Source organism: Polychytrium aggregatum (genome assembly GCF_025602895.1).
Source record: "Polychytrium aggregatum strain JEL109 chromosome Unknown BJ171scaffold_6, whole genome shotgun sequence".
NCBI classification, from domain to species: Eukaryota; Fungi; Chytridiomycota; class Chytridiomycetes; order Polychytriales; genus Polychytrium; species Polychytrium aggregatum.
Genome location: NW_026516208.1, coordinates 385,571 through 412,825, shown reverse-complemented (window position 1 = coordinate 412,825; position 27,255 = coordinate 385,571). Strand labels below are relative to the sequence as shown.

General features: G+C 55.6%; 7 protein-coding genes across 7 annotated transcripts; 4 read left to right on the top strand and 3 right to left on the bottom strand.

The window, feature by feature from the left end:
- Nucleotides 1-216: 216 nt before the first annotated feature.
- On the bottom strand, nt 217-3,676 carry BJ171DRAFT_491722 (protein arg-6, mitochondrial precursor). The gene is made up of 3 exons (XM_053109767.1): nt 2,698-3,676; nt 773-2,428; nt 217-612 (listed from the first exon to the last, which is right to left on the bottom strand). The coding sequence occupies exons 1-3, from the start codon at nt 3,559-3,561 to the stop codon at nt 562-564; spliced, it is 2,571 nt and encodes an 856-aa protein (XP_052969940.1). The 5' UTR covers nt 3,562-3,676; the 3' UTR covers nt 217-561.
- Nucleotides 3,677-4,358: 682 nt separating this feature from the next.
- Nucleotides 4,359-5,356, bottom strand: BJ171DRAFT_420241 (ribosomal protein L6e-domain-containing protein; the record flags this gene model as incomplete). The annotated part of the gene is made up of 2 exons (XM_053107425.1): nt 4,359-4,511; nt 4,799-5,356. 2 exons carry the CDS (start codon nt 5,354-5,356, stop codon nt 4,359-4,361), a joined length of 711 nt encoding a protein of 236 aa, XP_052969939.1.
- Nucleotides 5,357-6,489: 1,133 nt separating this feature from the next.
- On the top strand, nt 6,490-9,092 carry BJ171DRAFT_596285 (eukaryotic translation initiation factor 3). Its single transcript, XM_053114667.1, has 6 exons — nt 6,490-6,790; nt 6,989-7,106; nt 7,257-7,411; nt 7,555-7,659; nt 7,848-8,522; nt 8,675-9,092. Exons 1-6 carry the CDS (start codon nt 6,701-6,703, stop codon nt 8,855-8,857), a joined length of 1,326 nt encoding a protein of 441 aa, XP_052969938.1. The 5' UTR covers nt 6,490-6,700; the 3' UTR covers nt 8,858-9,092.
- Nucleotides 9,093-9,299: 207 nt separating this feature from the next.
- BJ171DRAFT_491718 (uncharacterized protein) lies at nt 9,300-11,474 on the top strand. The gene is made up of 5 exons (XM_053109766.1): nt 9,300-9,635; nt 9,753-9,852; nt 10,079-10,329; nt 10,595-11,071; nt 11,175-11,474. Exons 1-5 carry the CDS (start codon nt 9,339-9,341, stop codon nt 11,307-11,309), a joined length of 1,260 nt encoding a protein of 419 aa, XP_052969937.1. The 5' UTR covers nt 9,300-9,338; the 3' UTR covers nt 11,310-11,474.
- A 169-nt stretch (nt 11,475-11,643) lies between these two features.
- BJ171DRAFT_491716 (uncharacterized protein) lies at nt 11,644-16,913 on the top strand. The gene is made up of 22 exons (XM_053109765.1): nt 11,644-11,727; nt 11,831-12,070; nt 12,182-12,402; nt 12,545-12,632; nt 12,812-12,911; nt 13,012-13,136; nt 13,214-13,426; nt 13,504-13,525; nt 13,617-14,092; nt 14,276-14,387; nt 14,482-14,538; nt 14,729-14,760; nt 14,858-14,912; nt 15,037-15,098; nt 15,201-15,287; nt 15,418-15,519; nt 15,611-15,696; nt 15,776-15,914; nt 16,000-16,206; nt 16,289-16,424; nt 16,542-16,723; nt 16,807-16,913. The coding sequence occupies exons 1-22, from the start codon at nt 11,662-11,664 to the stop codon at nt 16,813-16,815; spliced, it is 2,817 nt and encodes a 938-aa protein (XP_052969936.1). The 5' UTR covers nt 11,644-11,661; the 3' UTR covers nt 16,816-16,913.
- A 4,922-nt stretch (nt 16,914-21,835) lies between these two features.
- On the top strand, nt 21,836-23,588 carry BJ171DRAFT_578322 (uncharacterized protein; the record flags this gene model as incomplete). The annotated part of the gene is made up of 7 exons (XM_053113875.1): nt 21,836-21,875; nt 21,993-22,064; nt 22,221-22,639; nt 22,748-22,907; nt 22,986-23,043; nt 23,229-23,361; nt 23,472-23,588. The coding sequence occupies 7 exons, from the start codon at nt 21,836-21,838 to the stop codon at nt 23,586-23,588; spliced, it is 999 nt and encodes a 332-aa protein (XP_052969935.1).
- Nucleotides 23,589-23,595: 7 nt separating this feature from the next.
- On the bottom strand, nt 23,596-26,600 carry BJ171DRAFT_256407 (RNA polymerase II-binding domain-containing protein). The gene is made up of 10 exons (XM_053106734.1): nt 26,570-26,600; nt 26,301-26,381; nt 26,106-26,171; nt 25,713-25,842; nt 25,334-25,440; nt 24,955-25,025; nt 24,688-24,850; nt 24,345-24,499; nt 23,890-24,195; nt 23,596-23,753 (listed from the first exon to the last, which is right to left on the bottom strand). Exons 2-10 carry the CDS (start codon nt 26,362-26,364, stop codon nt 23,697-23,699), a joined length of 1,119 nt encoding a protein of 372 aa, XP_052969934.1. The 5' UTR covers nt 26,365-26,381; nt 26,570-26,600; the 3' UTR covers nt 23,596-23,696.
- Nucleotides 26,601-27,255: the final 655 nt, after the last annotated feature.

Below are 27,255 nucleotides of genomic sequence, written 5' to 3'. Positions count from 1 at the left end.
CAGTCGCTGAAATCAACACCATGCAGGTGCTGTCAGTCTCGAGATGAGGCGTCCCCTTTCAAAACGAGTTCGCTGTATACCGTCTTGATGCCTGACTGGATAAATCTAACTGTGATGATCTTGCAGTTCTAGAACGATGCCCACCAGCTTCATTGACTGCAGCATCGGCGTACTCGATGCCACTTTGAGTGCTCGAAACCCTCTCCCCCCTCCCAAGTGATGGGGACTGGAGACGCATCCCTTGTTGTAAGTCGACAGGGTGGATGTAGCCATTGCGTGTTATGGATGGATGTATTGTATCCGAACGAGCACACAGTCAACGACAATAAAAGGAGGGTCTGCTCTGTGTCGTGCGCGTTGTAAAGGTGGAAAGGAGGTACTTGGCGCTCGTGCAGGGCGGAATGATCAATCACTGAGCCGAACCAAGGCAGAGGACAATCGTGGGGCCATCTCGATGGGGTGGAAAACGGTATCGAGGGCATCATCCATGTGGTTGTGGCGAGACAACCTTCGCAGGCCGACCTGCATCAACGAGCCATACACACACTACGAAGAGATAGATTACAAGGGGATTGAGGAGAACTCGCCCAGTCCGAGGGCAAGGTTGATGTTCTAGAGTTGTCGCGGGATCATGACAGCAAGAATCACAAGGTTAGCTGAGACCAAGGAATCTTTCTCGACCGAGAGGCTGTTGTTAGCAGCAGACACCTTCCCGAATCTAGTCTGCAAGCACACTACACCGCATCGCTTGACCTTAAGCCACACTCATTACCTGAATGGCCTGGGTTGCGGCGCCCTTGAGAAGGTTGTCAATGGTGACGACGACGACAACGCGCTTGCCGCTGCTGTGGACCTTGAAGCCACCAATCTCAACATGGTGCTTGCCCGAGATATGCTTGACCTCGGGGATAGTGCCGACCTCGAGGACCTTGATCATCTTCTCGTTTGCGTATTTGGCGACGTACAGATCGCGGACTTCCTGGGCGGTCAGGGTCTTGTTGAGGGGAATGGAGATGGTCAAGCTGATGCCTTGGAACCACTGACCCACATGGGGAACAAAGCCCACGGGTGAGCCGAGATGGTGGCCAATCTCGTTCTCGTGGATGTGGTCAGTAAGGGCGTATGGGATAAGGTTGTCGCTGAGGTTGTTGACATCGTTCTTTGGAGATGGGTTGGTACCGGCTCCACTGTATCCGCTCACGCCAAAGACGGATGGGGCCGCAGCGACGTAATCGACAAGAGGGGCGATGCCAAGCTGCGAGCCAGTGGCGTAGCAGCCCGGGTTAGAGATTTTGGTAGCACCAACCAGCTTCTCGCGATTGCCGTAGAGCTCAGGAAGGCCGTAGGTCCACTCGTCAGTGAAACGATAGTCGGCGCCAAGATCAATGATGACGGGATGCTTGCTGCCAAGGCTGTCCCGCAGCGTGTCAACAAACGGCTTACAGACGCCGTTGGGAAGAGCCATGACCCACACAGACACATCGTTGATCGCGGGCAGATCGGCGGGCTTGAGGTTCGAGTAGACGACCTTGGCGGAGGTGTACTGGTCGCACACCTTGCCGACGAGCTCACGAGAAGACACATATGCCAGCTCAGCAGACGGGTGGTTGTCGATCAGGCGGATGAGTTCACGGCCAGTGTATCCACGAGCTCCGATGAGTCCAATACGGGCGGGAGCCGAGGACCGAGTCGAGGAGGAGAACGAGCGTCGCTGCTGAGCAAAGGTCGAGAAACTTCGGACGCCGGTAGGCAGGCCGGCTGCAGCACTGGACTTGCCAGCAAACGCACCAATGGAATCGGCAAAGGACTTGAGAATCTTTTGCAGAACATCCATGTCCTGGACACCATACCAGAACAGGGTCTTGGAGCCCAAGGTGTAGGATCCATCGGCACGCTCAAAGAACCAGCCATTGTTGGGGTCGGCCTTGTCGGTCACCCAGGTGAGCTTGGCAAAGTCCTTCTTGATGATGTTCCAGACGTTTTCGGTGACGTTGTTGAGTGCGGCGTTGTTGGTGAAGACAAACTTCTGGAGGGACGAGACGCCATGAGGCGAGTTCTTGCTGATAACAGCAAAGATATCAAAGGCAGCGTCGTGATAGACGGCGTGGGCGCCACTGTCTTGCAGGGTCTGGATGTAGCTCGAGACGGTTGTGGCGCGGTTCTGGACGTCGTGGTCGCTGGATTCGAGCAGAGCCCGGAGCTTGTCCGTGTCGATCTTGGAGACATCTTCGCCCTTGTAGATCTTGTTTCCACGGCGGATGAGGGTACCGGCGCCGCTGTGCGTGAACAATTCCTTCTGGAGATACTCGGCCGAAATGATGGACACGGACGACGAGCGAGGCAGATGCATGAGAAGCTCGCGGATCTCCTTGAGCTTGAGCTTTGTTCCGTATTTGACCCAGGGCTCCTTCAAAAGGCCCTCGTACTCCTAGAGAGCGGACCAACGACCAACGGCGGGATCAGTATTGGCTTGTGCACAAGCGTTACGGCCCGAGACCGACAGAGTAGCCTCAACAGTTTCGTTCGTCGATAGTACGACATTGGCCCCGCCAGACGCAGAGCGACAGCTATGCCTGGACAGACATGTGTTCAGGGCAGAGGACACGAGGCACTGATGTCCGAGACACTGGTGCGCGAAGCGAAGATATACAATCTCTCGGAGCAGGGCATGCCGCATGGTTGGGGCTTGGTCCGTACCTCGTCCAAGTTGATGACATCGATCTTCTCTCCGGTGCTACCGTTGATCATACCACCCTTTTCGTTGAGATAAACGATCTTGAGAGGCTCCAGGACACGCGCAAGCTCACCGGCAGCGACATCGGCATTGACATTGAGGATCTGGCCGTATGGAGTCGAGGCCAAGGAGGTCAAGATGGGCAGGGCACCAGCTTGGATCGAAGACTCGATGGGCTCCTTGTTGACACCGGTGATCTTGCCGACAAAGCCGTAGAGATCTTTGTCGAGGTACTCTGCGGTGAAGACACCGCCGTTGATGGGGCGGGCGCGGGTGCCAAGCTTCTCCAGGGCCTCGACAAGCTTGAGGTTCTCGTTCTGGAAGACCTGGCGGGCGATCTCGAGCGTCTTCTCGTCGGTGATGCGGATACCCTCATTGTACTGCGGCTCGACGCCGGCCTTCTCCAGGAGGCCGTTGAGTTGTGGGCCAGCGCCGTGGACGACGATGGGATAGAGACCCACGCGGTTGAGGAAGGTCAGGGAGGACGCCAGGGTATCGAGTTCCTCCGTGAGGATGGCGCCACCGACTTTGATGACAGCAAACTGGTGGGACTCGACCGAGGAAAAGTGGCGGAGGTACTGCTCGACTTCCTTGCGGGAGCCGATGTTGTACAGAAGCTTGATGATGGTTTCCTTTTCGGAAGGGTCGTGGTAGCGGCCGTACTGGACAGGGCCGACATTGCCGTAATGTCGCTGCGCTGAGAGCGAGGCTGCAGGCAGGGCGGTGACAGCAGCGGCCAAGCGAGCAGGGCGGAGGGCCGCGGACGACCGAGGGATCGGGAGACGGCCATAGGCCAAGGAGCGGCTGGCGGCACGAACGTACGACATGGTGCAGACTTGGGGATGCCAAGACAAGAGGTCGGGAAGGGCCGCTGCTTGGGTGGGCCTGGACGAAGGAAGCGCAGATCGCGAGGTGCGCTGGAAGACGGGCTTTATAACCTGGGACGGCATCGACGGACGAGAGGAGCGGAGAAGACGAGAGACAGGGGCGAGACAAGAGCCAGGAGCGACAGAGACGCCGAGAACGCGGGCGAGAAGAGACCGAGGGCGAGGCGGCGGCGAGAGCACACACACATACGCGTGCGATTGGGCGGCGCTATCGGCGGCCAATGGGATCGCGCGTCTGCGCACAGCAACCCGAGGCGGTTGGAGGCCGCTGGATCTGTCTCATCGGACTGGTTGGATCAACCGCAGCAAAAGGACAGAGCCCGGGCTGCCAGCAGGGCGAACGGCCGCTTTCGGACACTGACGGGTGTCGGACTGCTCATGGCCGCTCATCCGGCGCTCCGTGGATTGAAATGGCGTCGATCGATAGCCGAACGACACCGATCGATGCTCGCTCTGTTGCGACGGACTCGGCTGAGGTCTCGGAACGAACACCCAGGGAGGCGCTTCGACGCTGCTTAGTCGTTGCTGGTCGGGGATCTGTCTGAACAAGACCATGACGTTTCAGCACCATGCAATAGCGTCACCGCCGTGTCCGGAGACTGTGCAAGCATCTCTCTCCCGCCCAGACGGCGACAGGGACCACATGGCTTGGCATCGGGATGGGGAGAATGAGCACAGCATTCCATGTCCCATGGTTCCACGTTCAAATTTTATTTCCACCTATGCATCCAAAGCATCTAGAACTTCAGCAAGTGGGGGAATTGACCCTTGGACAGAGCAAAGGACGATCTGAGGTAGCCCCTGAGAGCGGGAACCTTCTTGATGGCGGCGCTGACGGCAGCGTCAACCTCCTTCTGGTCAGCAATGCGGTGGGCATCGACGGGCTTGCGCTGGAAGAGATCGGAAGGTTAGAGCCCTGTGCTATGCGCCATGCGCCATGTGCTATGTGCTATGTGCTATGTGCTATGTGCTGGCAAAGAAGCCGAGACACCATTGTGATTCGACCCATAGCCATAGCCATCGGCGACCGTGCAAATCGGCGGCTCCAAGAACGTCATCGCCCAGCCTCAAAAGACGCAGAGCGGCCAGACTCGGGAGGAGCTCGCATTTCCCGCAGCCACTGCCCAGCAAACGTCCTCCTTTCAGCCACAGATTCGATGCGCTCTTATCTACGCACCTCAGCAGCGTTGAAGAGAGCCTCCTCGGTGGCCTTGGCCTTGGCAGCCTTGGGCTTCTTGAAGTAGGCGTCGTCGAACTTGTCAACGTTGACCTTGCTGACATCGACCTTGGTGGAGGTGCCAATGACGTAGGCCTGGTTGACGCGGCGGAGGGGGACGCCGTTGGCCTTGTGGGGGCCGGTGACGAGGAGGAGGCCAGAGTCGAGTCTCTTGAGGAAGACAACGCGCTTACCACGGAAGCGGCCCGACAGGACGATCAGGACAGTGCCGGGGGTGATGCTCTGGCGGAGGGCACCAGTCTTGACGGTCTTGCGGGAGACCTTGGGCTGGGGGGCATCCTCGGCGGCGTAGAAGCGGGAGGCCTTCTCGACAGGGACGACACGGGTCTGGCCGTTCTTGGCGCCGCCAACGGTGACGGTCTTGGTGGCAGCCTTAGCCTCGGTCTTGGCAGCAATGACGACCTTCTTCTTCTTGTAGAGGGCCTTCTTGGCGTAGACCTGAGATCTAGAGAGCTTGGAGACTCCAGGAATGAGCTGAACGTTGGGAGCGTGGGCCATTGCTGACGTTTTCCACTGTTGCCGCAAGAACGACCGGAGTGATCCAGATGATTAGTGGCGCCGTCGAGTTTGCACGCGATCGCTTCAGTTGCAGACTCTGCAAGCCGCCATCCGATCCATCCATCTGCACCACCGTCGCTGATCTTGAGGCGTGGACAGGAGCAGGTCCATGGCTGAGACCTAGGTCGCCGGGATGGTTGTGCCCGCAAGTCGATTGCCAAGCTGCCCGCCGCATCCGATTCGCGGTCGATTCCGACGCGTCATGCGAACGCTGGCTGAATCAGGGTGACAGTAAATGGCTGAGAGTTGCTCCTGTCGGCTGGTCAGCATCGTCATATCCGCAAAACGATCCACCAGAGGTCCGCGACTCCGTGGTGGTGTGCTGGGCCGGATCAGCCGGCCAGCCTCAAGGCATCCCCCATGAGCGCTGACAGCATGGCGGCGTCCTGTCGATCGCAGCTCTAGGCTGACCGGGTACATCAACGATATCCATAATTGGAAAAGTCAAAGTCCACGCAATATCGAGTTCAGTGCTTGATGATCGAATCTCCGGCTGCAGAGCCGAATTGCTCAATTGTGGTTGGCCGATATCGCTGCCGAACATTGGCTCTGGGCGTCGCGGAGTGGATCGCCCGATAGATGCCCGGGCGCACGGATAGATGGATGGATGGATGGATGGATGGACGGATGCACGGATGGATGCATGGATGCATGACGCCGTCGTCGTCGGTCGCCTTGCCATGCCGCTACTCACCGATGCTATGTGTGCAAAAGAGAAGGAGGGAAAGCAAGAGGATTCGCAAAGACCCAATAAAGACAGTCACCAACCAAATGCAGCGACACACGTGACCAGGCTGCTGGCTCGGCGAGAGACGCCGAGGAGCGAGAGGCGCCGAGAGGGACGGGCAGACACGGCGAGAGGCAGCACTGCCTCCACCGCCACGGAGCCTTCGTCCGGTCCACGTGAGGCTGGCTCCAGCCACGTGCCATTCGAGCCACACACACACACAGATGAAATTCATTCTCGCGAGAGCTCTGTGCGACCAGCCCAATCCCAGCCAGCGGCGCACGGATCGAACCATCTTTTTTTTCACAGGGCGCGGCGTGTCCACCAACCAGACCCGCGCGAGCCTCGGTCTCTGCCATCGGCTCGTCCCGCACCTCGTCTCCTCCCTCCTTCGCTTCCGACTCGATTGCTCGTTGTCGTCTCGCCGTCGTGTGTCAGAACGGTCCCGTAAACCAGCCAGCACAACCAGCGACACCCCCCCCGTCCGGCTCCCTGACTTGCATCCGCAATTGCCCACCGACGTGAACCCAACTACCCCGCACTCCCAACCCGCAAGCATGGCTGAATTCGACCTTACCTCCAAGATCGGACAGTACTTGGATCGACACATGGTCATCCCTTTGCTGGAGTTCATCACCCACAAAAACGTAGGTCTTTGGTCCGATTTTCAGCGAAGAGGCTGCAACAGCACCCTTTGATAGCGACTGCACCTTCTCCCCAGCAACGTACCCCGCCGTGCTTGGATTTGCTGATCGTAATTCGGCGCACCGTGACCGAGATCGGCTGTCTCACCCTCTTATCCCGCCCATCGTCCTTCTCCTGTGGCAACCTCCAACGTCGACCAGCTCTATGACGAAAAGGACCTACTGGAGGCCAAGTACGATCTGTTGAGCAAAACCAACATGATTGATTTTGCCAACAGCATTTACCAGTCGCTGCACGAGACCGAAGATAACGCCCCGGGTTGGTATCGATTCAACTGCGTGTTCGATGCCACCACACTGCCTGCCTGCCTTGGATCGATTCCGGGCTGCTTGTGCGGATGAAGCACATGTGAATCCGTCTCCCCGATCGAGACGCAAGCCCTAATCATGTCTGCTGCGCCGCTTGCAGATTACGACGAAAAGCGTGACCAGGTTCTCCAGCAGCTCGAGAACCTGCAAGATGAAAGCGACGAGATCATGACGATCCTCCAGGATCCCACCGTTATTCAGCAGCTGAAGCAAGACAAGCTGGCGAACGTGCAGTTCCTGAAGGAGAACTTCAATGTCAGTCTCGGTCGCTGGGATCGGTTGCCCTGGAGTCCGATGATTTGGATGCGGAGATCGTTGCAGCTTCTCGTTGAGTCCAGAAAATCAGCGTCCAAGCGCCTCGCACTAATGTGCCTCACTCGGTCTTCCTCTCATTCCAGTTCAAGCCAGAGATGCTTACTGTGCTGTACAGATTCGCCATGTTCCAGTTTGCCGTCGGAAACTATAGCGGCACCGCCGAGATGCTGTACCATTTCCGAATCTTGGTAAGGCCGTGCTCTACTCCGAGGCGCATCTCGCCGCGGCACCGAGCGGCGCATTCGTCAATGCCTATTTCTTTGCCGGCACTCGCTCGGCGACTGTCGTCATCGAGTTGCGAGCGAGATACAGGTCCGTGCACACAAGTACATCACTGACCTGTGTGCCTCGTGTCCCGATCGCCATGTGGTTACAGTCGACGGACCCCGAGCTCAACCTCAGCGCTCTTTGGGGCAAGCTCGCCTCGGAGATTCTGACCCAGAACTGGGAGACTGCCCTGGATGACCTTCAGAAGCTCAAGGAAGCCGTGGAGCAGTCCAATGTTGCCGATGTCGTCCAGCTTCAGCACCGATCCTGGCTCATCCATTGGTCTCTGTTTGTGTTCTTCAACCACCCCAAAGGCCGCGACGCCATCATCGACCTGTTCTTCCTGCCCCAGTACATCAACACCATCCAGACCTCGTGTCCCTGGATCCTCCGATATCTCGCTACGGCCGTGGTGACGAACAAGAAGCGCCGAAGCTACCTCAAGGACCTTGTCAAGATCATTCAGCAAGAGTCTCACATCTACCGGGACCCCATCACCGAGTTTATCGAGTGTCTGTACGTCAACTTTGACTTTGACGGAGCCCAGCAGAAACTCAAGGCCTGTGACGACGTCCTGGACAACGACTTTTTCCTTGTCGCCACCCGCGAGGACTTTATCGAGAACGCCCGCCTCTTCATCTTTGAGACCTATTGCCGCATCCACCAGCGAATTGACATCAAGGGTCTGAGCCAGAAGCTCAACATGGGCGAGGACGAGGGCGAGAAGTGGATCGTCAACTTGATCCGAAACGCTCGCATGGATGCCAAGATCGACTCCAAGATGGTGAGCGACTCGTCCAATCGACGATGCTGTGTCCATGTCTGGGGCTGTTTGCAACCCAGTCTCGAATCGACCGCCGCTCGTTAGCAGTGTTGGATTTTGCCGGCGCTAATGCCTTTGTCTTTGTCTCCGGCCCGCCCTTCTATATGCTTCAGAACACCGTTGTTATGGGAACCCATAACTCGTCCATCTACCAGCAGGTCATCGAGCGGACCCGCCCCCTGGCCTTCCGTGCCTCGCTTTTGGCTTCCAACATTGAGAAGCGCGAAGCTGAGCTCGCCGATAAGCGCGCCAACCCCAAAGCAACCGAAGCTGCCCCCGAGGTTGCTGCCAACTAAGTATGCATGCGTATGCTCGCGGTACCGATCGGCAACAGACAGCAACAGCCGCGCCTGGTCTCCATCATCCAAGCGATGCGAGCCCCGACCACGTTTGACTGCCGACGCGATGATAATTTTGTAGATATGTACTGTCTATTCACAGCGGTCGCAAAAAATGAAACAGAGCCATCTGTTTTTGGGGACGTTGGTGGCGTTTTTCTGGATCACGAATATACACATGTTCATCCACGCACCGCCCGAGGCGAGGCTTGGGCGATAGCAGCCCATGCCGAGACATATGTGGCCAGAGCCATGTGCTCGCTCCCTCGGAGACGAGCTGCGGCCCTCGGCACCGATGAGAGTATCCTTGCTCCGTTGTCGCTGTGGCTGACTCAAGATCCGAATCTGCAGTGCCGTGCTCCGAGATCCCAGCCCGATGTCGGTCGCATCTCGGTCTGGTGCTTCGGCGCGCGTCTTGACTCTGATCTGACCCTCCCACATGAGACCAGCTCTTCAAGCGCTCCCGGGCCACCCTCTCCGTACTCTCTGGGGTGGACACTGGCGGTATGTCCTCGTACATGGACCGCCGCCTTCTAGGGCCATCGCCCAGTTTATAGCGGGCCAGCAGCAGTGGCGCCGTATCCATCGGTCGTCGGAGAGCATCCACGCCGATAACTTTGGAACAGTTCGCCGGATGCTTGCCGATGGCCTCAAGTGGGGCCTCGGGCTGGCATCGCTTTCCGTTTTCTTGGGCCTCGGCTGGTATTGGAGCCTTGGCAATCCATATCCACGAAGTGTAAGCTATCTACGAGCCATGTGTGCCGATCACTGCGTGCCTGAGCTGCCGCCAAATCCTGAATCGGCCGCTTGATCGCTCTTTGGTTGCATAACAACTGACGGCAGCGACATTCAGGTTCGGATCCACCTGCGCAAGGCCCTCTACTCTCACTCATACGGCAACCCCCACGATGCAGAAGTCGAGTATTTGCGTGCCCTGGATGAATGCATCAAAGGTGAGCTTCAACCAGAGTCGGGTCTGGGATCTTGTGCGTCGCGCTCGCACTATGAACGAGTGGACATCCTTGCCTGCTATCGGCGTTCTTTCTTGATTTTGTTCATTGATCGACATGCACCAGCGATGGGCGGCCCCTCCCGCTTTGGCCACAACGAGACTCTCTCAACCATGGAGTTTGAATTGGACATAGCATCGCTGATGCCTGCTTCCTCGCTTCACGACAGAGGGGTTTGCCATTGACTCTCCCGAGGTGTCCGGCATCGTTATTCGCCTCGGAGAGCTCTATCAAAAGGTCAACCGCCCAGCCGAGGCTGCTTTCACATATTCGCAAGTTTTTGAGCAAAGCTTCAGTAACGGCACCATCAGCGCTGAGGCTGAAGGAACCAAGATGATGGGTGCCATTCGAATCGCCCTCAAGATCGCATCGGCTCTCGAAGAAGGCGGAAACTTGAGTGGATCGGCGATGTATCTCGAGGTATGAGTTGCAATTGGCCATGTCTCGGCAGTGGCAGCGAGCCGATGTGTTGGAGGTCATCGATCGCAATATGCATGGCTGTTTTCATGATGCTAGGCTTGTTGGGCTGTGTTGGCGAAGATGAAAGCCCAGGCAGCCGCAACGAATCACACCGAAACGGCGCCCGCAATCCCCCCCCCATCTGATATCGATCGTGCCAAGTACGATGCGGCACGTTTGATCTCTGACCTTTGGCCTCTGACCTCTCACCTCTGCTTCCTCCAAGTGGGCCGTCAAAATGCTCATCGGCCTTCCCGAGAACCCACCGCGGCTCAAGAACAGCCAAGTCCTTGAAGGAGAGCCGTCAAACCTTCCCCCGCAACGCCCACCGCCAAACCCGATGCGCTCTGTTCAAGTCGCCCCTTGGGCTACTCTGCGAGACCTTGGCCAGTCACTGAACCAGCTGGCCGGGGTTTACGCCGGTCAGGCCAAACATGAACTTGCCATATCCCTCTACCTCAAAGCGGCCCAGATCCTGAACGAGGACGACGGGGATTCGCTTGTTCCCGAGGAACGTTCGTGTCAACTTGCAGTCATCGCCAACAATATTGCCGACTGCCGCGTAGCCATGGGCTCCAAGCATTGGGGCGATGCGCTCAAATGGGTCGAGCAGTCCATCAAGCTGTCGAAGCCGTTAGCTGATCAAGGCAACTGTCGCGAATGCTTTGCCACGGGCTTGTACAATCTCGGAATGATCCATGAGGTAGGTCACCGCCCCTGCGGCCATGGATCCTCTCGCTCCATCAAGCCTCCAAGCGGCTATGAGCGCCAAGTTGATCCCCCTCCCGTATTACTTTGATATCTAGATGAAGAAGGATTATGCTTTGGCCACGAAATGGTTCACCCGTGCCCGAGACTATGGCAAAGAACTCGAATTCCGCGAATGCGAGATCATGGCTGTAGAGTCGCTAAAGAGAATTGAACAGACCACGGGCTGCTAGTCTTACAAGGCCAAAGCAGCCGCAGAAACATGGGACAGGCATCCTCCGTCCAATTCGCTAGTTGGATGTTCCCTCCCTTCGCTTGCCTCCACGAGGCATTCAAATATGAAGCAGCAATATCAGTCCCCTTTCACACGCTGCTTGGTCATGGTCGTGCGTCTTCAGTATCCGGAGAGCAGCCATCGTCTGAGCCCAGAAGCGAGTGTCCCCACTCGTTTCCCACGGGATTCTGATCTGCAACCCACGTGACGGATGCGTCCACACGTGACAGCAGCGGCCTTGCGCTTCCGCCTCGTCGCCCGATTCAGCCTCTGGCCGAGCAGCACCGTGCCCCCTCTCCATCACCCCGGAAATGAGCAAGCGCTTCCAGCACTTTTCCAAGTACCGCAACTCGGTCCTCACGGCCGCCCGACGAGAGGTACTGCGACCACACGCCAGACAGACCTGGGCTCCTTCGCCGTGAGGCCCAGCAGTGCAGCACAAAACTTAGCATATCCTCCTCTCTGGCTTGTTGTCACAAGGAATGGTATGCCTTGCCTCCGGCCTCGGCGAGCACCTCTGGAGAGCATAACCCCGTCAAGTCCAATGGCCATCATATTGCATTTCGATCTGGAAGCGGTTCCCTCGTCAACCTGGTGAACCTGAACAAGACCGGCAAACTGCACCCCGACGATGTGGTTTCGCTCAACCACGGCTGCCTGGTATCCGATATTGATTTCGGACCGGCCCAAACTCTTGCCAGCGCCGGAGACGATGGATTGGTGGGTGCTCTCCCGCTGCTGCGACCTACTCGATGATTGTCGGCAGTGGTGGGTGGGTACACCATTTTGCGGCGGCTGACTCTTTGCAACGGCGCGCATCCCATCACCCAGGTGAAGCTGTGGTCCACCAGCGGCGCCGACGCCTTCACCAATCTATCGACACTCAACTCTGGCTCGGGTGGAAAAAGAGTCGAGTCTGTCCTATTCCATCCCACTGCCGATGGCATCCTCTCGCTTTCAACTGGTAGTCAGATCCAAGTCTGGAACATCCACCAATCCACGCAGCTGTTTCAGCTGCCAGCGGACGAGTCGCCTGTCCAGCACTTTGCATGGTCGGTGCACCCAATTTTGCGCCCCGACACTGGCTGCGGGACATCACTGGCAGCAGGATGTTCATAGTTAGAAACCCTGGATATTCCGCTGTATCCGCCCCGAATCACTTGTTCTAATACCTTGGTGTAATCGCCCGAACAGGAGTCTCGATGGAAGTTTGTTGGCCGCTGCAACCAAGGACAACTCGATGCGCATTTACGATCCGCGTGGCAGCACTTCAGCTGTCTCGGTGAGTACATGGCACTCGTGTACCCACACACGCTGCTCGCATGAATGAGATGCTGTGTCGGAAAGATACCCTGCCCAAAGTTCCATGCGCACCGGGGGAGTATCCATAATCGTGCTGAATGCGCCTTTCCCACGGAATCGCTTACGCCTCTATCCCATACGGTAACTACAAACAATCAGAAGGGGCTGATTCATGACGGAATTAAGCCATCCAGACTTGTCTGGGTTGACGGCACGACAACTCTCTTCTCAACCGGATTCAACAAGAAGCGAGATAGAGGTACATGGGCGCCTTTGGGCTCGCCCAGGATGAGGGACGACGAGGATGGTTCTGCCCGCATGTCGCCAAGTCAGACTAACACGGTGTCTCGGTCGTCAAGAATACGCCCTCTGGGACACTCGAAATGCATCCAAGCCTTTGGTTTTAAATCGTCTGGATACCTCACCCGGAATTGTCACCCCACTCTACGATCCGGATACCAGCATAGTATTCCTTGCTGGGAAGGTATGGTACACGGCGATTCCTTGCCGTGCCTGCACACATTGCTCACCGCAGATGCGGTCTCCCGTTATTTCCATTAGGGCGACACCACAGTTAAATGGGTCGAACTCAAGGCCGAAGATCCATATGTGACTGCGGGGCTGTTGGGATACTCTGGTAAAGAGGTCCTCAGTGGCGGCTGCATGATTCCAAAGTACTCAACCAATGTTATGGCCTGCGAGATCGCTCGACTTTTGCTCCTTGGAAGCGACGGAACAACCATTGTGCCAGTTTCCTGCACAGTTCCACGAAAGGTATGCATCTGGGCGCACATCACAGCAACGGCAGTTTTTGCGTGCTGACCAAGATGACAATTCAACCTTGTTTACAGACCAACTTGGACTTTCACAGTGGTCAGTGGCCTGATCGGTGTCGCCCGCACCGTCACCAGCACAGGTTTGAACGGCTATGGCGTCAGCTGATACTGCATCCCTGCTTGAACAGACATCTTCCCAGATACTCGTGCACCCGAGCCCGTGCACACCATCGACAGTTGGATGTCCAAAGAAGATCGACCCGCTAGACTCATTTCTCTCGACCCCAAGAAGAGAACCTATCCGACCACCCCCTCTACATCAGCTAGCATAGGTGCATTGACCACCGCTACCGGTTCACTTGGCCTTACTTCTGGGGCTCAAGTGGACCCCACACCCGCTCCTATAAAGACAGTTCCCGTCCAGTCAGCCTCCTTGAACGGAAGTCTGGCGCCACGCATCATCACTGTCGTGGATTCTGGTGCAAGCCCGGCCCGCGTTCCCTTGGTCGCGAGCAGCACAGTCGCCGCTGAGGCGGTGCACGAGGTCAAGCCGATTATCGCAAAGCACTCCAATTACAGATTCGTGACGGGCAAGGCCGTACCCAAGTTTACCGATCTTCGACAGCTCAACGTCAGCCTGCCGATTGAAAGTAACTTTTTAGAGGTATGGACGACGACTCAGTCGAGGCTGTGACCCTGGTCGCACGGGCAGATACAATAATGGTGCGGATGTCAATATTTAATGTGTCCCGAGTGCGTTATGCGCGGCATTTTCGACGTAGAGGGCTTTCCGGACCTGGCGTATTCAACCAAACACTACAATCCCTCGTTTATCGTGCATACCTAGGTTAGCGACAAATTGATTGCCTTCCCAATCACTGGTCCTGGTGGTCGGATTGCCGTCATCAGGGCCGATCAGCCCAAGAGGTTCGACCCCAAAATCCCCGCGGTACTCTCTGGTACGATGCAGCCCGTGAGCATCAATTCAACGACCCGTGCCTCCATAGACTATCAGTGCATCTTACGCCATCTTGATTTGGCATTTTCTGTCAGGCTCGGACGTTACGAGCTTCAAGTTTGACCCCTTTGATGGCCACAAACTGGTTGCTGGTGAGAGATACATGTGGATTGCAGAAACGTGCGGAGTATTGCGACACGGACTGCGTGGGCCAACAAGCAGTGTCAGTTGCTGCACCCATGCGCTCTGAGCTTGAAGCAACCCAGACAACGCTACTGGACGGGCGTTTTTAGATGCGTTTCCCCTCTGATTCACTCGCCGTCACTGCCCCATATGTGTCAGGCAGCGACGATGGCAAGATTCGGATTTGGCAGGTGCGTCGATGGTCTTGAGTCGAGTGGCTCATTATTCGAGATGCCCGAGGCAGCCGAATATCCGGGGAAGATAGTAACGGCTCTGTTCGCTGCGTAGATCCCGGAGAAAGGCTTGAGCGACGATAGCCTTGAACCTACTCAGGTGCTCTCTGGTAGGTCTTTTGACGGAAGCAATCGCACCTTCCTGGCTAGCATGGCCACTTCTCTGTATGCCATAGAGTGTATCAGAACCATTTAAAACAAGTGAACTCACTGCCGGTTTCGTTGATGCCACAGCCCACGGCAATAGAGTTCTTGCCCTTTTGTTCCATCCAATCGTCAAAGATGTGCTTCTGTCGGTTCGTACAACTCCCAAGCGTCCTTGTTGGTGCTCCGGTATCCCTGTGGATCCAATCACATGGCACTCTGGCTAACAACCTCAGTCACTTTCGCATCGTAAGGCATCAATTGAGCAGGATGGCCCAAAAATCAAGATATGGAACATGCAGACCCTTCAGGCAACCACCCAGATACCTCTTCCAGATCTGGTAGGCCTTCTTTGACTGTGTTTGTTTGCATGCCCGCCGACATTATCACAGTGTGTTCCTGAGGACTTAGTCGCGGCAATCATGGATATATCTTGAGCTGACCACCACACGGGCGTCTTGTCAAATTCAGCCGCTTGGTGTTGTTTTTAGCCTCGAAGGTGACAGGATTGTGGCCGCCTGTCGTGATAAAATCATTCGAATCTACGACGCCTTGACCGGAGCCCTCATCAAGGTGCGCGCGCTGCTGAACATCGCTGCCTCTCTCGCCATCGACCGCTCCATGGATTGCTTTCTGTTGGCTCAACATGCACGTTTGATCACAGGAGGGTCCCTCGCACGACGGAACGAAGGGGTGTCGCTTGGCATGGCTCGCAGGCAACACTCGGTTTGTGACTGTGGGATATGGCAGGTAGGTCAATGTTCTCTTTCCGCCCAGTGAGGAACGCAGAGCCACTGAAATAACACCTCTCTGATTCGGTCGGTATCAGGACAAGCACCAGAGAAGTCCGAATCTACGACGTCGACAGACTCAGTGGGCCGATCTATACCCTCGAGCTGGATATCTCGCCGTCATTACTGATTCCTCACTTTGATGAAGATACTTCGCTCCTCTACCTCGTTGGCCGGGTACAGACACGCATTTGCATCGACTTTTAGCCCCGAATGTGATTGACAGAGTTACTGACACTAAACCCATGGTCGTGTTTGCTAGGGCGAAAGCTTCATTCAAATCTGCGAGGTCTCCAAGGACCAAGATTCTGTCCAAGTGATTGCGCGCTTTGACGGCAGCGCGGTCCAGCAGGGTCTTGGTTTCCTTAGCAAACGCCAGTGCAACGTGGCTGAGATCGAGATTGCTGTCGGATGGCGACTAACTTCAAGTGGGGTCGAGTCCATCTCCTTTACTGTACCGCGCCTCAAGGTATGTTGCGCCTGAGGGCTCTACTGTAGTCCCGGGCTGTTGCGGGCTGTCCGGTGCTGATGCTGCTCCTTGTCACTTTCAGAAAGAGTACTTTCAAGATGACATCTTCACTCCAACCCGGGTAACTTGGGAGCCCCTCCTGACAGCTCTGGAGTGGATTGGAGGCCAGAAAAAGGAAGCCAAGTATCTCGACCTCCGCCCGAACCACATGACACCTAGTAAGATTCATGTGCAGCTCCATTTCGGATGCAAATGCCTGCATCGCTCTCGGCGCCTCGCGCAGTGCGACTCGCGAGTTTTGGGACCGTAGACAAATAACCAGTGAGGACTACCAGTCTCTCAGGCAGTTGCGGTGCAGCCTTCTGTACCAATCCGACGCGGACCCAAGCCCAAAGAGCTCACCGAGGATGAGAAGAAATCGCAGCTGCTGTCTCAAATGAGAGCCAATGCCATCGATGACGATGAGAATGAAGTCCTGCAGCAAGACAAGATGGAGGGTGTCGACGATGCCGAATGGGTATGTTGAGTCAGATGGATAATGCAATCGAACACATGTGTGCTTCGAGTCGCTTTCGATGCTGAAGGAGTTCATCGCTGTAGGACGACTGAGCACGTTCCTTCAAGAACGGTGGCTCGCCCACCCGCATATCGCTGATCGATCTCCTCAGGACTCTCAATTTATATCAATACAATTGCGTTCGCTACTATCCACGACCCATCCGATATGCAAGCGCTCCGCGCTCGAGTTTTGCACCTCAATTGGCGAGTGTGGACACGAGTGTCGGAGGCAACTCGAAACACAGCAGTCGTGCTTCTGCCAATCAACTGGACTGATCATACTGTGCTCGTGATTCGATGACCTGGCGTCCCGATGACCTATCGATGCCTTGCAGCGACCTGCATCATCCGCGACCAACCTGGTCACATAAGACACAAAACAAAGTCTGGGCGAGGACGAGCCATCTTCTTCGAGTGATTTTGCATCCCGTTGCATCAGTGGACCCGAGCCGCATTTTCTTCTGAGACACCTGTGCCTAACATGCAGCGCCTGGCATTTGCCGCCCGAGCGCTCGGACTGCTGCGTAAGTACCGCACATGAGTACCAGCCGGGCGCATAATGGTCAAGCTGATGGGGAGAACTCGTCTGCGAAAGAATACGAAATACACCATCGGTCCGGAGCCCTGCTTGGGGCTTTGATGTGCGCGCTGGATCGGGTGTAGATGTGGGTCAGAGTTTGCCTCGACTGCATGCATGGCCCGGGTTCTCTGGTCATGTTGAGAGATCGTGCGCCATCACCTTACTTCCTGCCGCGAGCTCTGATAGCCTCCACCTCCACAGTCTTGGTTTTCGCTGCACAAGTCGCAAGTCAAAACTCAACCACTTCGACCCCATCAGCCTCTTTGTCTCCTTCGCCATCGCCGTCCCCAGCATGCATTCCCTCACCCATTGTCTGGGTGAACACATCGCAGCTGCTGGTGGTGGATACCGGGGTCGGCGCCGCTCCATATTCCTCGTTGACTGTCCCATACAACCCATCCGACTCTTGTGGCGGCAATAGCGTCGCTTGTACGCTCGGAGTCTCACCCACAACCGGTGTACAGCTCCTTAGTTCGACCTCCATCCAGCCACTGACCAACATCACTACCCAGAACTATACCTTGGTAATCAACTGTACCGCGGGCGGCACATCCGTAGCCTCTACGACCACTCTCTATGCGATCAACTCCACGGCACTGGCTCCACCTGCCATAACCACCTGTGGATCGGTCGCTCCCGTCGCTGTGGATCAAACCTGCTCTGCTCTTGTTCCGGCCCTCACGTCCACAACCACGTTTACAGACTATCCGTCGGCGTTTTGGTGGCCCGGGACGGACTCGCTCTCACAAAGCCCCGGTACCGGAACTGTGCTTTCTCTCGTAGGAAGAATCAACATCCCGCAAGTTGTCAGCGTTACTGTTCAGGGCAAACGTAAGTGAATTTAATCACCGCCTCGAGCTATCGGATATCCTTGCGACTCGATATTCTGGTTGCTCGGCGTCCTGAGAGTCAGACCATCGGTGGGATCCTCGATAGTATATCGACAGTGTATTGGAGACGACGCCCCCCCCCTGCCATATCAACCCATGTTATCGGCATAGCCACTGCAAGTGGTCGTCGCTAACCAACTTTGACCTGTCGGATGCACCAACCAACAGGCAAAGCAACAGTTTGCAACGCCTCGTTATCCTTTGTTGATGGAAACCCTCCAACAATCACTCTCAGCTCCGCCGTTCTCGGAGTCAGCATTGCCTCAACCAGCCAGATTCTGACTGTCGGCTACACCGCAACTTCACCATGCTATACATATCCATCCACATGCGCTCTTTCGGCTCAGAGCAGCGCCGGGGGGCTCATTACGGTTATCAACTCGACTGCGGTCCAAATCGGCGCCAACGTCGCTCCAGGAAACTACACCATGTCGCTTCGGTGCGTGACGCCTTCAGGAAATCAAGCAACGGCGCAGTTCAGCATCATAGCCGTTCCCGACGTCACGCGTTTGTACATCAATAGAAATGTGGCACTGGCGACTGACGACTACCTCAGCGTGGCCATAACTCACGACAAGCTTCAAACCTTGGGAAATGTGCAGTCAGCGACATTACTGTATATCCCTTCGACTGTCGTTGGAGGCACGATTCTGAAGTCTGGCACAGCCACATCGTCGTTTTACCAGTCCGACATCGACGCGGGATTGATCACTTTTGCGCCAACCCTGCTGACAACCATCGGGTCTTCAGCCACAGCTTCGTTTCAGTTCACTGCTACGGATTCACTTTCCAGAACTGTGAGCGGCACTTTCACCATTGCGGTGACCTTCAAGTATACGCCAATTATCGCACCACAGTCATCCCTGTCTCTCACCACAGCCCCCTTGACGCCGGTAGTGATCGGCCCTACCGTGATGACGTTGACTGAGGCGCACGGTCTAGATCCTTGGAATGTTATCTGGAACGTGAGCAACGCTGTGTCCCTCCTTCCATCGAATGGCGCTTATTCGAACGGAGCTCTGGAATGGTTTTGCCCTGATAGCCAATGCGGAAGCCCCGGCGTGTGGACCTCGATCGGATCGGGACCAATCCTCTTGAACCAGGTGTGTGCTATGTTGTGCCTTAAAGCATCGCTGGACCGCTGACGCTTTCTCGTACATGTGTTTTTCGAATCGATTCGTTGCTGGCCAATCGTCGACTCTCCATGCCCTGCCATTCACATTATCGTTGAGCATCGCTATGTCCTGCCAAAAATGGCATCTAATGATCTTTGGATTGTTTTACATATGCACCTATTCATCCCCACACGGGGTGTATCTACGATGCTGTGGTTGTCTCCTCCGCTTGACGGGACAATGCTCCAGTCTTGGATTGATAACGCCCAAATCCGATACAATCCGTATTCCAATTCTGCCACAACAACCCTCACCCTCGTCGCTACGTATCCGTCCTTCATCAGCGGGCCTACCGTGCCTCTGACTGTCAACATCCCCATCAGCATCTCCGGATCAGGTCCTTCAACGCAGTCTGCGCCTATTATGACCCCGGCTTACTGCTCCAGTGTTATTGTTGGCTCAAGTGGAGCCTTGGTCACCCCCTCGGCTGGGCTATTTGCGAGCGGAAACCCACACCGGTGGGCATGCGGATCGACCATGGTGCAAGCCAACACACCAGCTTCATGGAATGTCGAAACAGCGATGATGAACATCACCACTAGCGCCCAGGCCAATGTCACACTCTCGGGGGCAGTCACGCTTGATCCATCGTTTGTCTACCCGGCCGGCTTCTATCGCCTCCCATTCGCTGATCATTTTGACGCCGGCTTCGTGTTGAGCATCAGCACCGGCTCCATCCTGAGTTGGTCGATTCAATTGCCTCAGATTCGCTATGACTGGATTAACAATTGCTCGTTGCCGGTGATAAGTCTCCTACATTATGACACCGCCACAGGCAAGGTTTTTCATGTAACGCCAGCCAGTTTCCAGAGCTCGACTCCACCGGTCCTGAGCGCACAGCTACCTCAGCCCGGGACATATCTTTTGGCATACATGTCGCCTCAGACGACCACCATTCCTTTCACATTCGGCGGTCTCCAATATTTGAGCGCCTGGGGGCAGCGTGTGTTCAAATCGGCAACCGATGGACTTTCTGTTACCTACAGCTGCCCATCAAACACCGTCCTGAACGTTACCATCAATCCCAGTGTCAAATACGGAGATTCAGGGAACTATCCAGTGGTCGAATACCTGATCGCAGCATCCACATCAACCGGAACGAGTGTCACACTTGCTTATACCTTCACGCCGAGCGCACTGCAAAGTCAGGGCTGGAGCGCCTCTTCGGTATCTTGGGCGTAAGTGCGGCTTGTCGAATCTGATCCTCGGCATGTTTACTTGGCGTGGTTGCTGTCGGGGTTTCCACAACACTAAAGGAGGCATTTCTGTGGATGGTTATAGCTACTATCAAGTTGACAATTCCATAAATGGTGGATATTGGACCGTCGGAAACGGCACCTCGATGCTGAACACAACAGCCAACACGGCCACGTACAGCTGGAACCAGAGTCCACCTCTCGACGGACGGGTCTGGGCTGTCTTTGCTCGACTGTCTGCCTCTGATGCGTCCAGATCCGGTCCTGCGGTGGCATCGGCAGTTGCGGCTCTTTTGTCAATCGCAATCCTTATGGTCCTGTAGTCATTGTCTCTGAACTCGAGAAGCCTTTGCAGTTGAGCCGTTTCGAAGCATCATCGTAGAGGCAGTCATACAATCAAAAACAAAGCAGTGGCTACGATTAGTCTCTCGATCTTGACAGTGGCGATTGGGGAACAGAATCAATGATCATACCCAGTTCTGAAGCTTCTAGCAGTCGAGAATTCATAAATAGTTTGCGATCCCGCCAGTTCGCTTCATGTCCGTGACTTGGCCGGGCAACTGAGTTTGTGAACGTGCCTCTGAACTAGCTAGATATCGCAGACACTCGAGTCCAAGTATTCTGGGCATCAGCATTAACCGCCACCATGAGCCATGAATATAATCATTCCACTTATGGCATCTGTCCTGCTTCTGTATTGTGATCGATAATGCTTCAGAGTCACGAGATGAGAGAGTGTAGATTCGCAACAAACCAGAGTACTGCCCGCTATCACAGCAACAATCGTGGGCACGATGGGACCAGCGAGCCGCTGCAGATGCAGGCACTGCAGGTCAGAGCACGACATACCTGGGATGGGGGAAGATGCAGGGCAAAGAGCCATATCGCCGCAGGACCTCGGCGAGGAGATTTCATGGAGTTCGGTGCCGTCTGGTTCACACAACCCACACAACCCACACAACCCACACAACCCACACAACCCACACAACCCACACAACCCACACAACTCACGCAAGTCATCTGTGTGTGAAGGTGCCCCGTTTCGAAATAAGCCTGCTGCAGCACGACAGACGATGAATCAGGCGTTCGTTTGGACTGCCCCGTTTCGAGAACCCCAGCCATATGCCGAAGCCAATCAATATCGATGGTCATTCTCCTTGTTCGTCGCATCTTGGAGCCAACAAGCACAAGTGTGCATCCAAAGGCCGTCGTCCGCGTTGATGTTGCAAAATGACCGATTATCTGGAATATCTCGAAGACTACCTCCAAAGTCGGTAAAGCCGGTAGCGCCATGCCATCTCCAGGTTCTGGTAACACAGATGGCCCAGTATCTGGTTGGCCTGGGAGCCGACATTGACGTTCCATCCTCAATAACCTCGATATTCAGGCATCGAATACATTCCCAGCGATGTTCAGGAGGCATTTGTGGAGCTCGGTACCAAGGACAAGGAGCTCCATGGTCAGTATCCAAAAGCCGATGGCGATCGCGGCAGTTCGAATTCGTCTCCTTGAGGAAGCTCGAGCAGCTCGTCGCTGCAAGTCAGTGGGACCGATAGACTCATCCACGAGCATGGCCTCTGCCTTGTGGTATTTGTCATTTTTCCCTCTTCCCAAGGCCTCGCACAGGAGATACGGTCGGGATATCAGGATATCCGGAGATTCATCAAACAAGAGTACAAGAAAGAGAAGCCAAGCGCCACCCAATCTTTGGCGGGAAAGTCCACTGCCTCTCCAGAGAAAGAAGCTGCATCCGAAAAGCCAGTCCAGCCCGAAATGGATCGTGGGAAAGATGGAAAGGCCCAAAATAGCGGCCAGCTCGATGGCACTGGAGAGGGGAAGCCGCCCATCAAGATCGAGAACAGCACTACCGAGCAACCCGGTGCTGGCCAAATCAAACCCAGCGACTGGATTCGCGCAGCTATAGGAGACAGCTCGAGTACCCTGCGGAGATATCAAGACATACAAACGCTTTATCAGAGCGCGCTCGAGATCTCGGATCAAAAGGTCGAGTTGATCGACAAGGTGCTGCGAATGGTATGGTTCCTTGGTTGCCAAGTCTCTTCTATTAGCTGGCCCAGCGGGGTGTAGGAGAAATGTCATACAGGACTAGGTCATCGTACTCATCGCCCTAGTCTCGATCAGATCGACAAAAACATTAGCCGGCTCGCGACAGACATGGGTCGGATGAACCAAGAGCCCAGTTCCGAAGCTGCTGCCCCGGTCCTCTCGACCCCACCTCAGCCACAACGAAAGGATAGAGTCTTGGAAAAGTCGTCAAGCCTTTCCAGTCTTTCATCAAACAGTATGCGTCTTGCGATTGCCAGATGATAGGCAGCGCTGCAGACTAAGGATACTGACCTCTCTGACCGATTGTATCTAGAGCGGAAGGTTTCCAAGCTGAGTGCCCCACGGAAAGACAGGACCCCAAAGAAAAGAGAGTATGTGTGCTCGGCCGATGCGGGGCTGATGAGGAGCCAATGTGGGCCGATGAGGAGCCAATGTGGGCCGATGAGGAGCCAATGTGGGCCGATGAGGAGCCAATGTATGAAAACCAGGGACAACGACTCCGCGCGCAATGAAGCATCTCCGTACAGCTAACATACTTTGGCGCGGTTCTACTCAGAGACAGCGGCGAATCGGACCAAATCAATATCGACGATCATGAGGTCGAGCATCCAATGGAGGGCGAGGGAGAGCCACTATATTGCTACTGCAGAGGAGTATCCTATGGAGAAATGATTGGCTGCGATGCCGAGGTAGGCAGCATCAAAGACTGGAACTGGCTGGTCGACGAGAGTTGGCCAGCCGGGAATCGGTAGAAGCGCCCTTGCCCTTGCCCGCTCTGACACCAACCGATACGGCGTAGGACTGTCCCAACGAATGGTTCCATCTGGACTGCGTTGGGCTCGATGAACCGCCCAAGGGAGTATGGTACTGCAACGACTGCAGAGAGCGGTACAAGAAGAAGAAGGTCCGTGGGTGAAGCACCCAGAATGGCATTATCTGGGGTTCACCGGTCTTGGCTCAGATTTGCCTTGCTTTGCTTCGCCTTGCCTCGGACCCTGAGTAGTCAAGATATGGGTAGCTGTGATCACAGACCTGGGTTTGGAAAAATCCATTCAGACTCACAAAGACCCGCAGAGTCGTCCTGGAGGATTAAGGATATTCGCGAGTCAGAAGGGAAGATGGGCCGCGGGCGGGTCGCAATCGGCAGCCGCCCGAGCTCGACTGGTGGCTGCGGCGGTCTCAAATGCAGTTAATTGTAACGCCCTTGGCGCTCTTACATGGGTAAGCGCGGCGAGGGCACCTGTGTCGACCAGTGCCGAAATATCCGACTGTTCGTCCGGATGCGAGAGCGAAAGAAAGCCTTGCGGCATTCCAGGGTCAGCGAGAAGCCCGCCTGCCGGCGGTGTCGACCACATTTCCGAGGGTACGGATGCAGTTGTCGTCTCCTTGACGCTTTGTAACAGCGAGGACAGAGCCATGGTGGCTTGGATTTGGTCGAACGGTGGGCTGGATTCAGAATAGCCTTCTAACAGAACGGGGCCCGCTGCTGCAGAGAGAAGCGCGTCGGCTCTCCCCTGATATTCCTGAGGAATCCGAGATCGTGTATCCAAGAGCGTGGGAATCAGTCGGGCTCAACAACGAAAACTTCCATCTCCCGGTCGGACTGAGCAGTGCCAATAGTAGGCAACATCGGCAGAGACCGAGCCTGGTCCATGCAAGGATCTGTTCATACCGATCGCATATTCTCGAGTCCACCGAGTTGGAGTTCAAAGTGCTTGGCGAGTGAATGGAGGCAACCCACGAGCCGCTGCTTGGCATCAATTTCTTCAGAAAGCCGCTTGTTGATCTCAGAAAAGAGCGTCTGGCACTCTGTTTGCTTGGTTGGGTCTGCATGGTCCACCGATTCCATTCGGAGGCAAGGCATATTCCGAGTCGGTTCATGTCCGCGGCAGCATCGATTGCGAATGCGCACCAAATACAGAGATACATTAGGCGCCACGTGTGCAATATTGCTCGGCATCGGGGCACCAGGGGAATATGAGTCTAGCCGAGACGAAACAGTCAGGCAAGCATACCGTCAATTTGAACTATGATGCCCTCTCCAGGATCCAGGAGCTCCTTCGGAGTGTTCGCGAGAACTTCGTCCTTTCTTTTCTCGGCCTGCTTGGCAAGTGCGAGGGCATTCGCTACATCCTTGAGCTGCGAATTGTTGGTGAGTAAGTGAGTGTGCGGGTGGGTCTGATAAGATAGAATGATGGTCAAGTGTCTCGCCGACATTCGACACTCTTCACAGGCATTTCCAAGCAGGCCAGATCAATAATCCATAGCCATGAGGGACATACTTCTTCAGAATCGGCTTTGACTGCCGTTGGCAACGCCCTTCGGCTTGGCGTGGATGACCCTTGAGCAATCCCTGAGCGGTCAAAGTAGAGATTAGTGATCCATATAGATACCGCCAGGCGAAAGCCACCGCAAACTGTCCCGAGATGGTAAAATCACTATAATGCCGCTCTCGGGTTGGGAAGTGCAGGTAAAACAATCAATGAATAAGGTCGAGAGAGAAACCGAGGGTGTCGCTGTGCGACGTGAACGGCAGATGCTCACAATTGCGAAAAATCAGAAGCCGCGACGAGATCAACAACAGACTTGCAAAACTGAAAGTAGCGGCGCTCCATCAGGCGAATACCCAAGCATAACAAAGCCAAGCCGATGATGATGTACCCAGAGAAGCCTTTATTTCTTGTATAAACGAAGACGGATAGATATGGCGCTCCTCCCAGATTCCAAGAACCCGGAGAGTCTTGTTTTGGATGGCAACGGTCCCATGCCTTGAAGTTTGGCGGAGGATATTGGTTGCTTAGATAACAGCTTGACCGTCAAGATGCCCGGCTCAGTCCGCCGATGGTGTTGGACGCCGCGAATCGCCTAAGCAATGCGCTCCAAGCCTCATTCTGGTCGTCCAAAGTTGTATCGAGGCTCACAGGAAATATGCGCATCAACTCAAACAAGACCGGCGTCGCTTCGGGAGGCGGTCAGAGAACCTAAACTCAGACGCACAGGATCCGCCTCGAGATCATTGGGGATCCGAGATCGCCCTTACCTGTAGATGTGCGAGATGGCAGCTGGCAATACATTCCCAAAGAGCCGCACGAACTCCTCGCCTCTGCGCTTGCTGTTTTGGACGATATCGTTGCAGAGATATAGCATGGTCAGCTTTTTGGAGCTGGTGCCTGGGATATCGCACGATTATCGAAATAGATGGATAGGGTTGATTTAGCATCGGCATGGTTGTGTGGTTGCATCGTTGTGTGTTTCGATGGTGGATTGCAACAGCGACATGCCAGGTCCGTGCCCATCGTCGAAAAGGCGAATCTGGATGGTAAGAGGCGTGTTGTCGATGACGACAGACTCGCCAGGCCGGGCCACTGGAGACACCGCCCATGCTGCATTGGATCCGAACCGAGCTAGGCGGGACATCGGATGGTTTACTCACACTTCCGGAGCTCCTCAAACCAAGTGTCGACTGATTCGGCTGCACGTTTTCGGTGATAGATTATCCCTATCAAGATCACGAGTTCGGCGGCCGAGTAGACCGAGATGGGCGTCAGCATGAGGGGAATCGCACAGACTGCTGCATCGATATTCCGCTGCCGCTCATGGTACAGACATTGTGAGAGCAGTGAGATACTTTCTTGCGAGTCGACAAGCCCTCTCAGCTTGGAGACGACATCGTCCTTTGTGTACACACTCATGATGGCACCGGCAGCAGCTATGGATGGACAAAATGACGAGCAGGCCAGTCAGGACAGCGGATGGAGATGCACCGCCACCGCGCACAGCTCGGCATGCAGGGCACTCGCTTGGCCTCGGCGGCAGCAGCAGAGCCCAGAGCCCAGAGCCCAGAGCCCAGAGCCCAGAGCCCAGAGCCCAGAGCCCAGAGCCCAGAGCCAGACGCACCTCGGGTCTGCCCGATCGCAGTGTTCAAAGCAGGACAGGTGTCCTCGTGGTCTGCCGACGACCAGCAAAGCGCATTTGGGCGCCGGAGCCGGGCTGCGGCTGGACACGGCGGTCATGTGGAAGTCACCTTGCACTGCGCCACGGCCAGTCCAGCCCGCTAGAACGCGCTGGACATGGGCGGATGCGACGCAGCGGATGCGACGCACGGGCCTGTCTATCTCGGAAGCGGCTGCGAGAGAGGCTAGCGAGTCCAGCGAGCAGTTCTCGACAGCCCTTGCCATGACAGTCAAAGCAAGCCCCAGTTGCATCGGCTGCTCAATCAGCAGGGGCTCGTACGTCATCGCGATGCTGAAGCAGATGACGATCGTGCGTGTGGTGAATGATGGGACAAATGGTCTTGCCCGGGTGATAAGATGTACTCGACCAAGTGCAACAGAGTGGGTCAAATCACTTCCTGTGCGTGCATCCATGGAATCTGTCTGTCTGTCTCATGGAGTCAGTCCGTTCCCTGGAGTCAGTCTATCTCACGGAGTCAGCCCATGCCTCAAATATCTCAGCGGTCGAGTTCGTTGACCGAGTCCACTGCAGCAGTGCGAGCGCCGATCGACGTCATTCAACCAGGCGGCCGATCAGCGTCTTTCAGCCCACACAAGCCATCTGCGCGTTGAGGCACTCGGTTTCAATGA

Excerpts from the sequence above, each read along its gene's own strand:
- BJ171DRAFT_491716 (XM_053109765.1), top strand. The coding sequence starts at position 11,662 with ATGAGCAAGCGCTTCCAGCACTTTTCCAAGTACCGCAACTCGGTCCTC. Across the intron at positions 14,539-14,728 it reads TGGCCACAAACTGGTTGCTG|GCAGCGACGATGGCAAGATT; the intron begins GTGAGAGATACA and ends CATATGTGTCAG. Across the intron at positions 15,288-15,417 it reads AGATACCTCTTCCAGATCTG|CCGCTTGGTGTTGTTTTTAG; the intron begins GTAGGCCTTCTT and ends TGTCAAATTCAG.
- BJ171DRAFT_596285 (XM_053114667.1), top strand. The coding sequence starts at position 6,701 with ATGGCTGAATTCGACCTTACCTCCAAGATCGGACAGTACTTGGATCGA. Across the intron at positions 7,660-7,847 it reads TGTACCATTTCCGAATCTTG|TCGACGGACCCCGAGCTCAA; the intron begins GTAAGGCCGTGC and ends ATGTGGTTACAG. Across the intron at positions 8,523-8,674 it reads CCAAGATCGACTCCAAGATG|AACACCGTTGTTATGGGAAC; the intron begins GTGAGCGACTCG and ends TATATGCTTCAG.
- BJ171DRAFT_256407 (XM_053106734.1), bottom strand. The coding sequence starts at position 26,364 with ATGAGTGTGTACACAAAGGACGATGTCGTCTCCAAGCTGAGAGGGCTT. Across the intron at positions 25,441-25,712 it reads GCCATCTCGCACATCTACAG|GCATGGGACCGTTGCCATCC; the intron begins GTAAGGGCGATC and ends CCAAACTTCAAG. Across the intron at positions 25,026-25,333 it reads AGAAATAAAGGCTTCTCTGG|GGATTGCTCAAGGGTCATCC; the intron begins GTACATCATCAT and ends TTGACCGCTCAG.
- BJ171DRAFT_491718 (XM_053109766.1), top strand. The coding sequence starts at position 9,339 with ATGAGACCAGCTCTTCAAGCGCTCCCGGGCCACCCTCTCCGTACTCTC. Across the intron at positions 9,636-9,752 it reads GCAATCCATATCCACGAAGT|GTTCGGATCCACCTGCGCAA; the intron begins GTAAGCTATCTA and ends AGCGACATTCAG. Across the intron at positions 10,330-10,594 it reads GATCGGCGATGTATCTCGAG|TGGGCCGTCAAAATGCTCAT; the intron begins GTATGAGTTGCA and ends GCTTCCTCCAAG.
- BJ171DRAFT_491722 (XM_053109767.1), bottom strand. The coding sequence starts at position 3,561 with ATGTCGTACGTTCGTGCCGCCAGCCGCTCCTTGGCCTATGGCCGTCTC. Across the intron at positions 2,429-2,697 it reads ATGTCATCAACTTGGACGAG|GAGTACGAGGGCCTTTTGAA; the intron begins GTACGGACCAAG and ends TCCGCTCTCTAG. Across the intron at positions 613-772 it reads CCGCAACCCAGGCCATTCAG|AACATCAACCTTGCCCTCGG; the intron begins GTAATGAGTGTG and ends CGACAACTCTAG.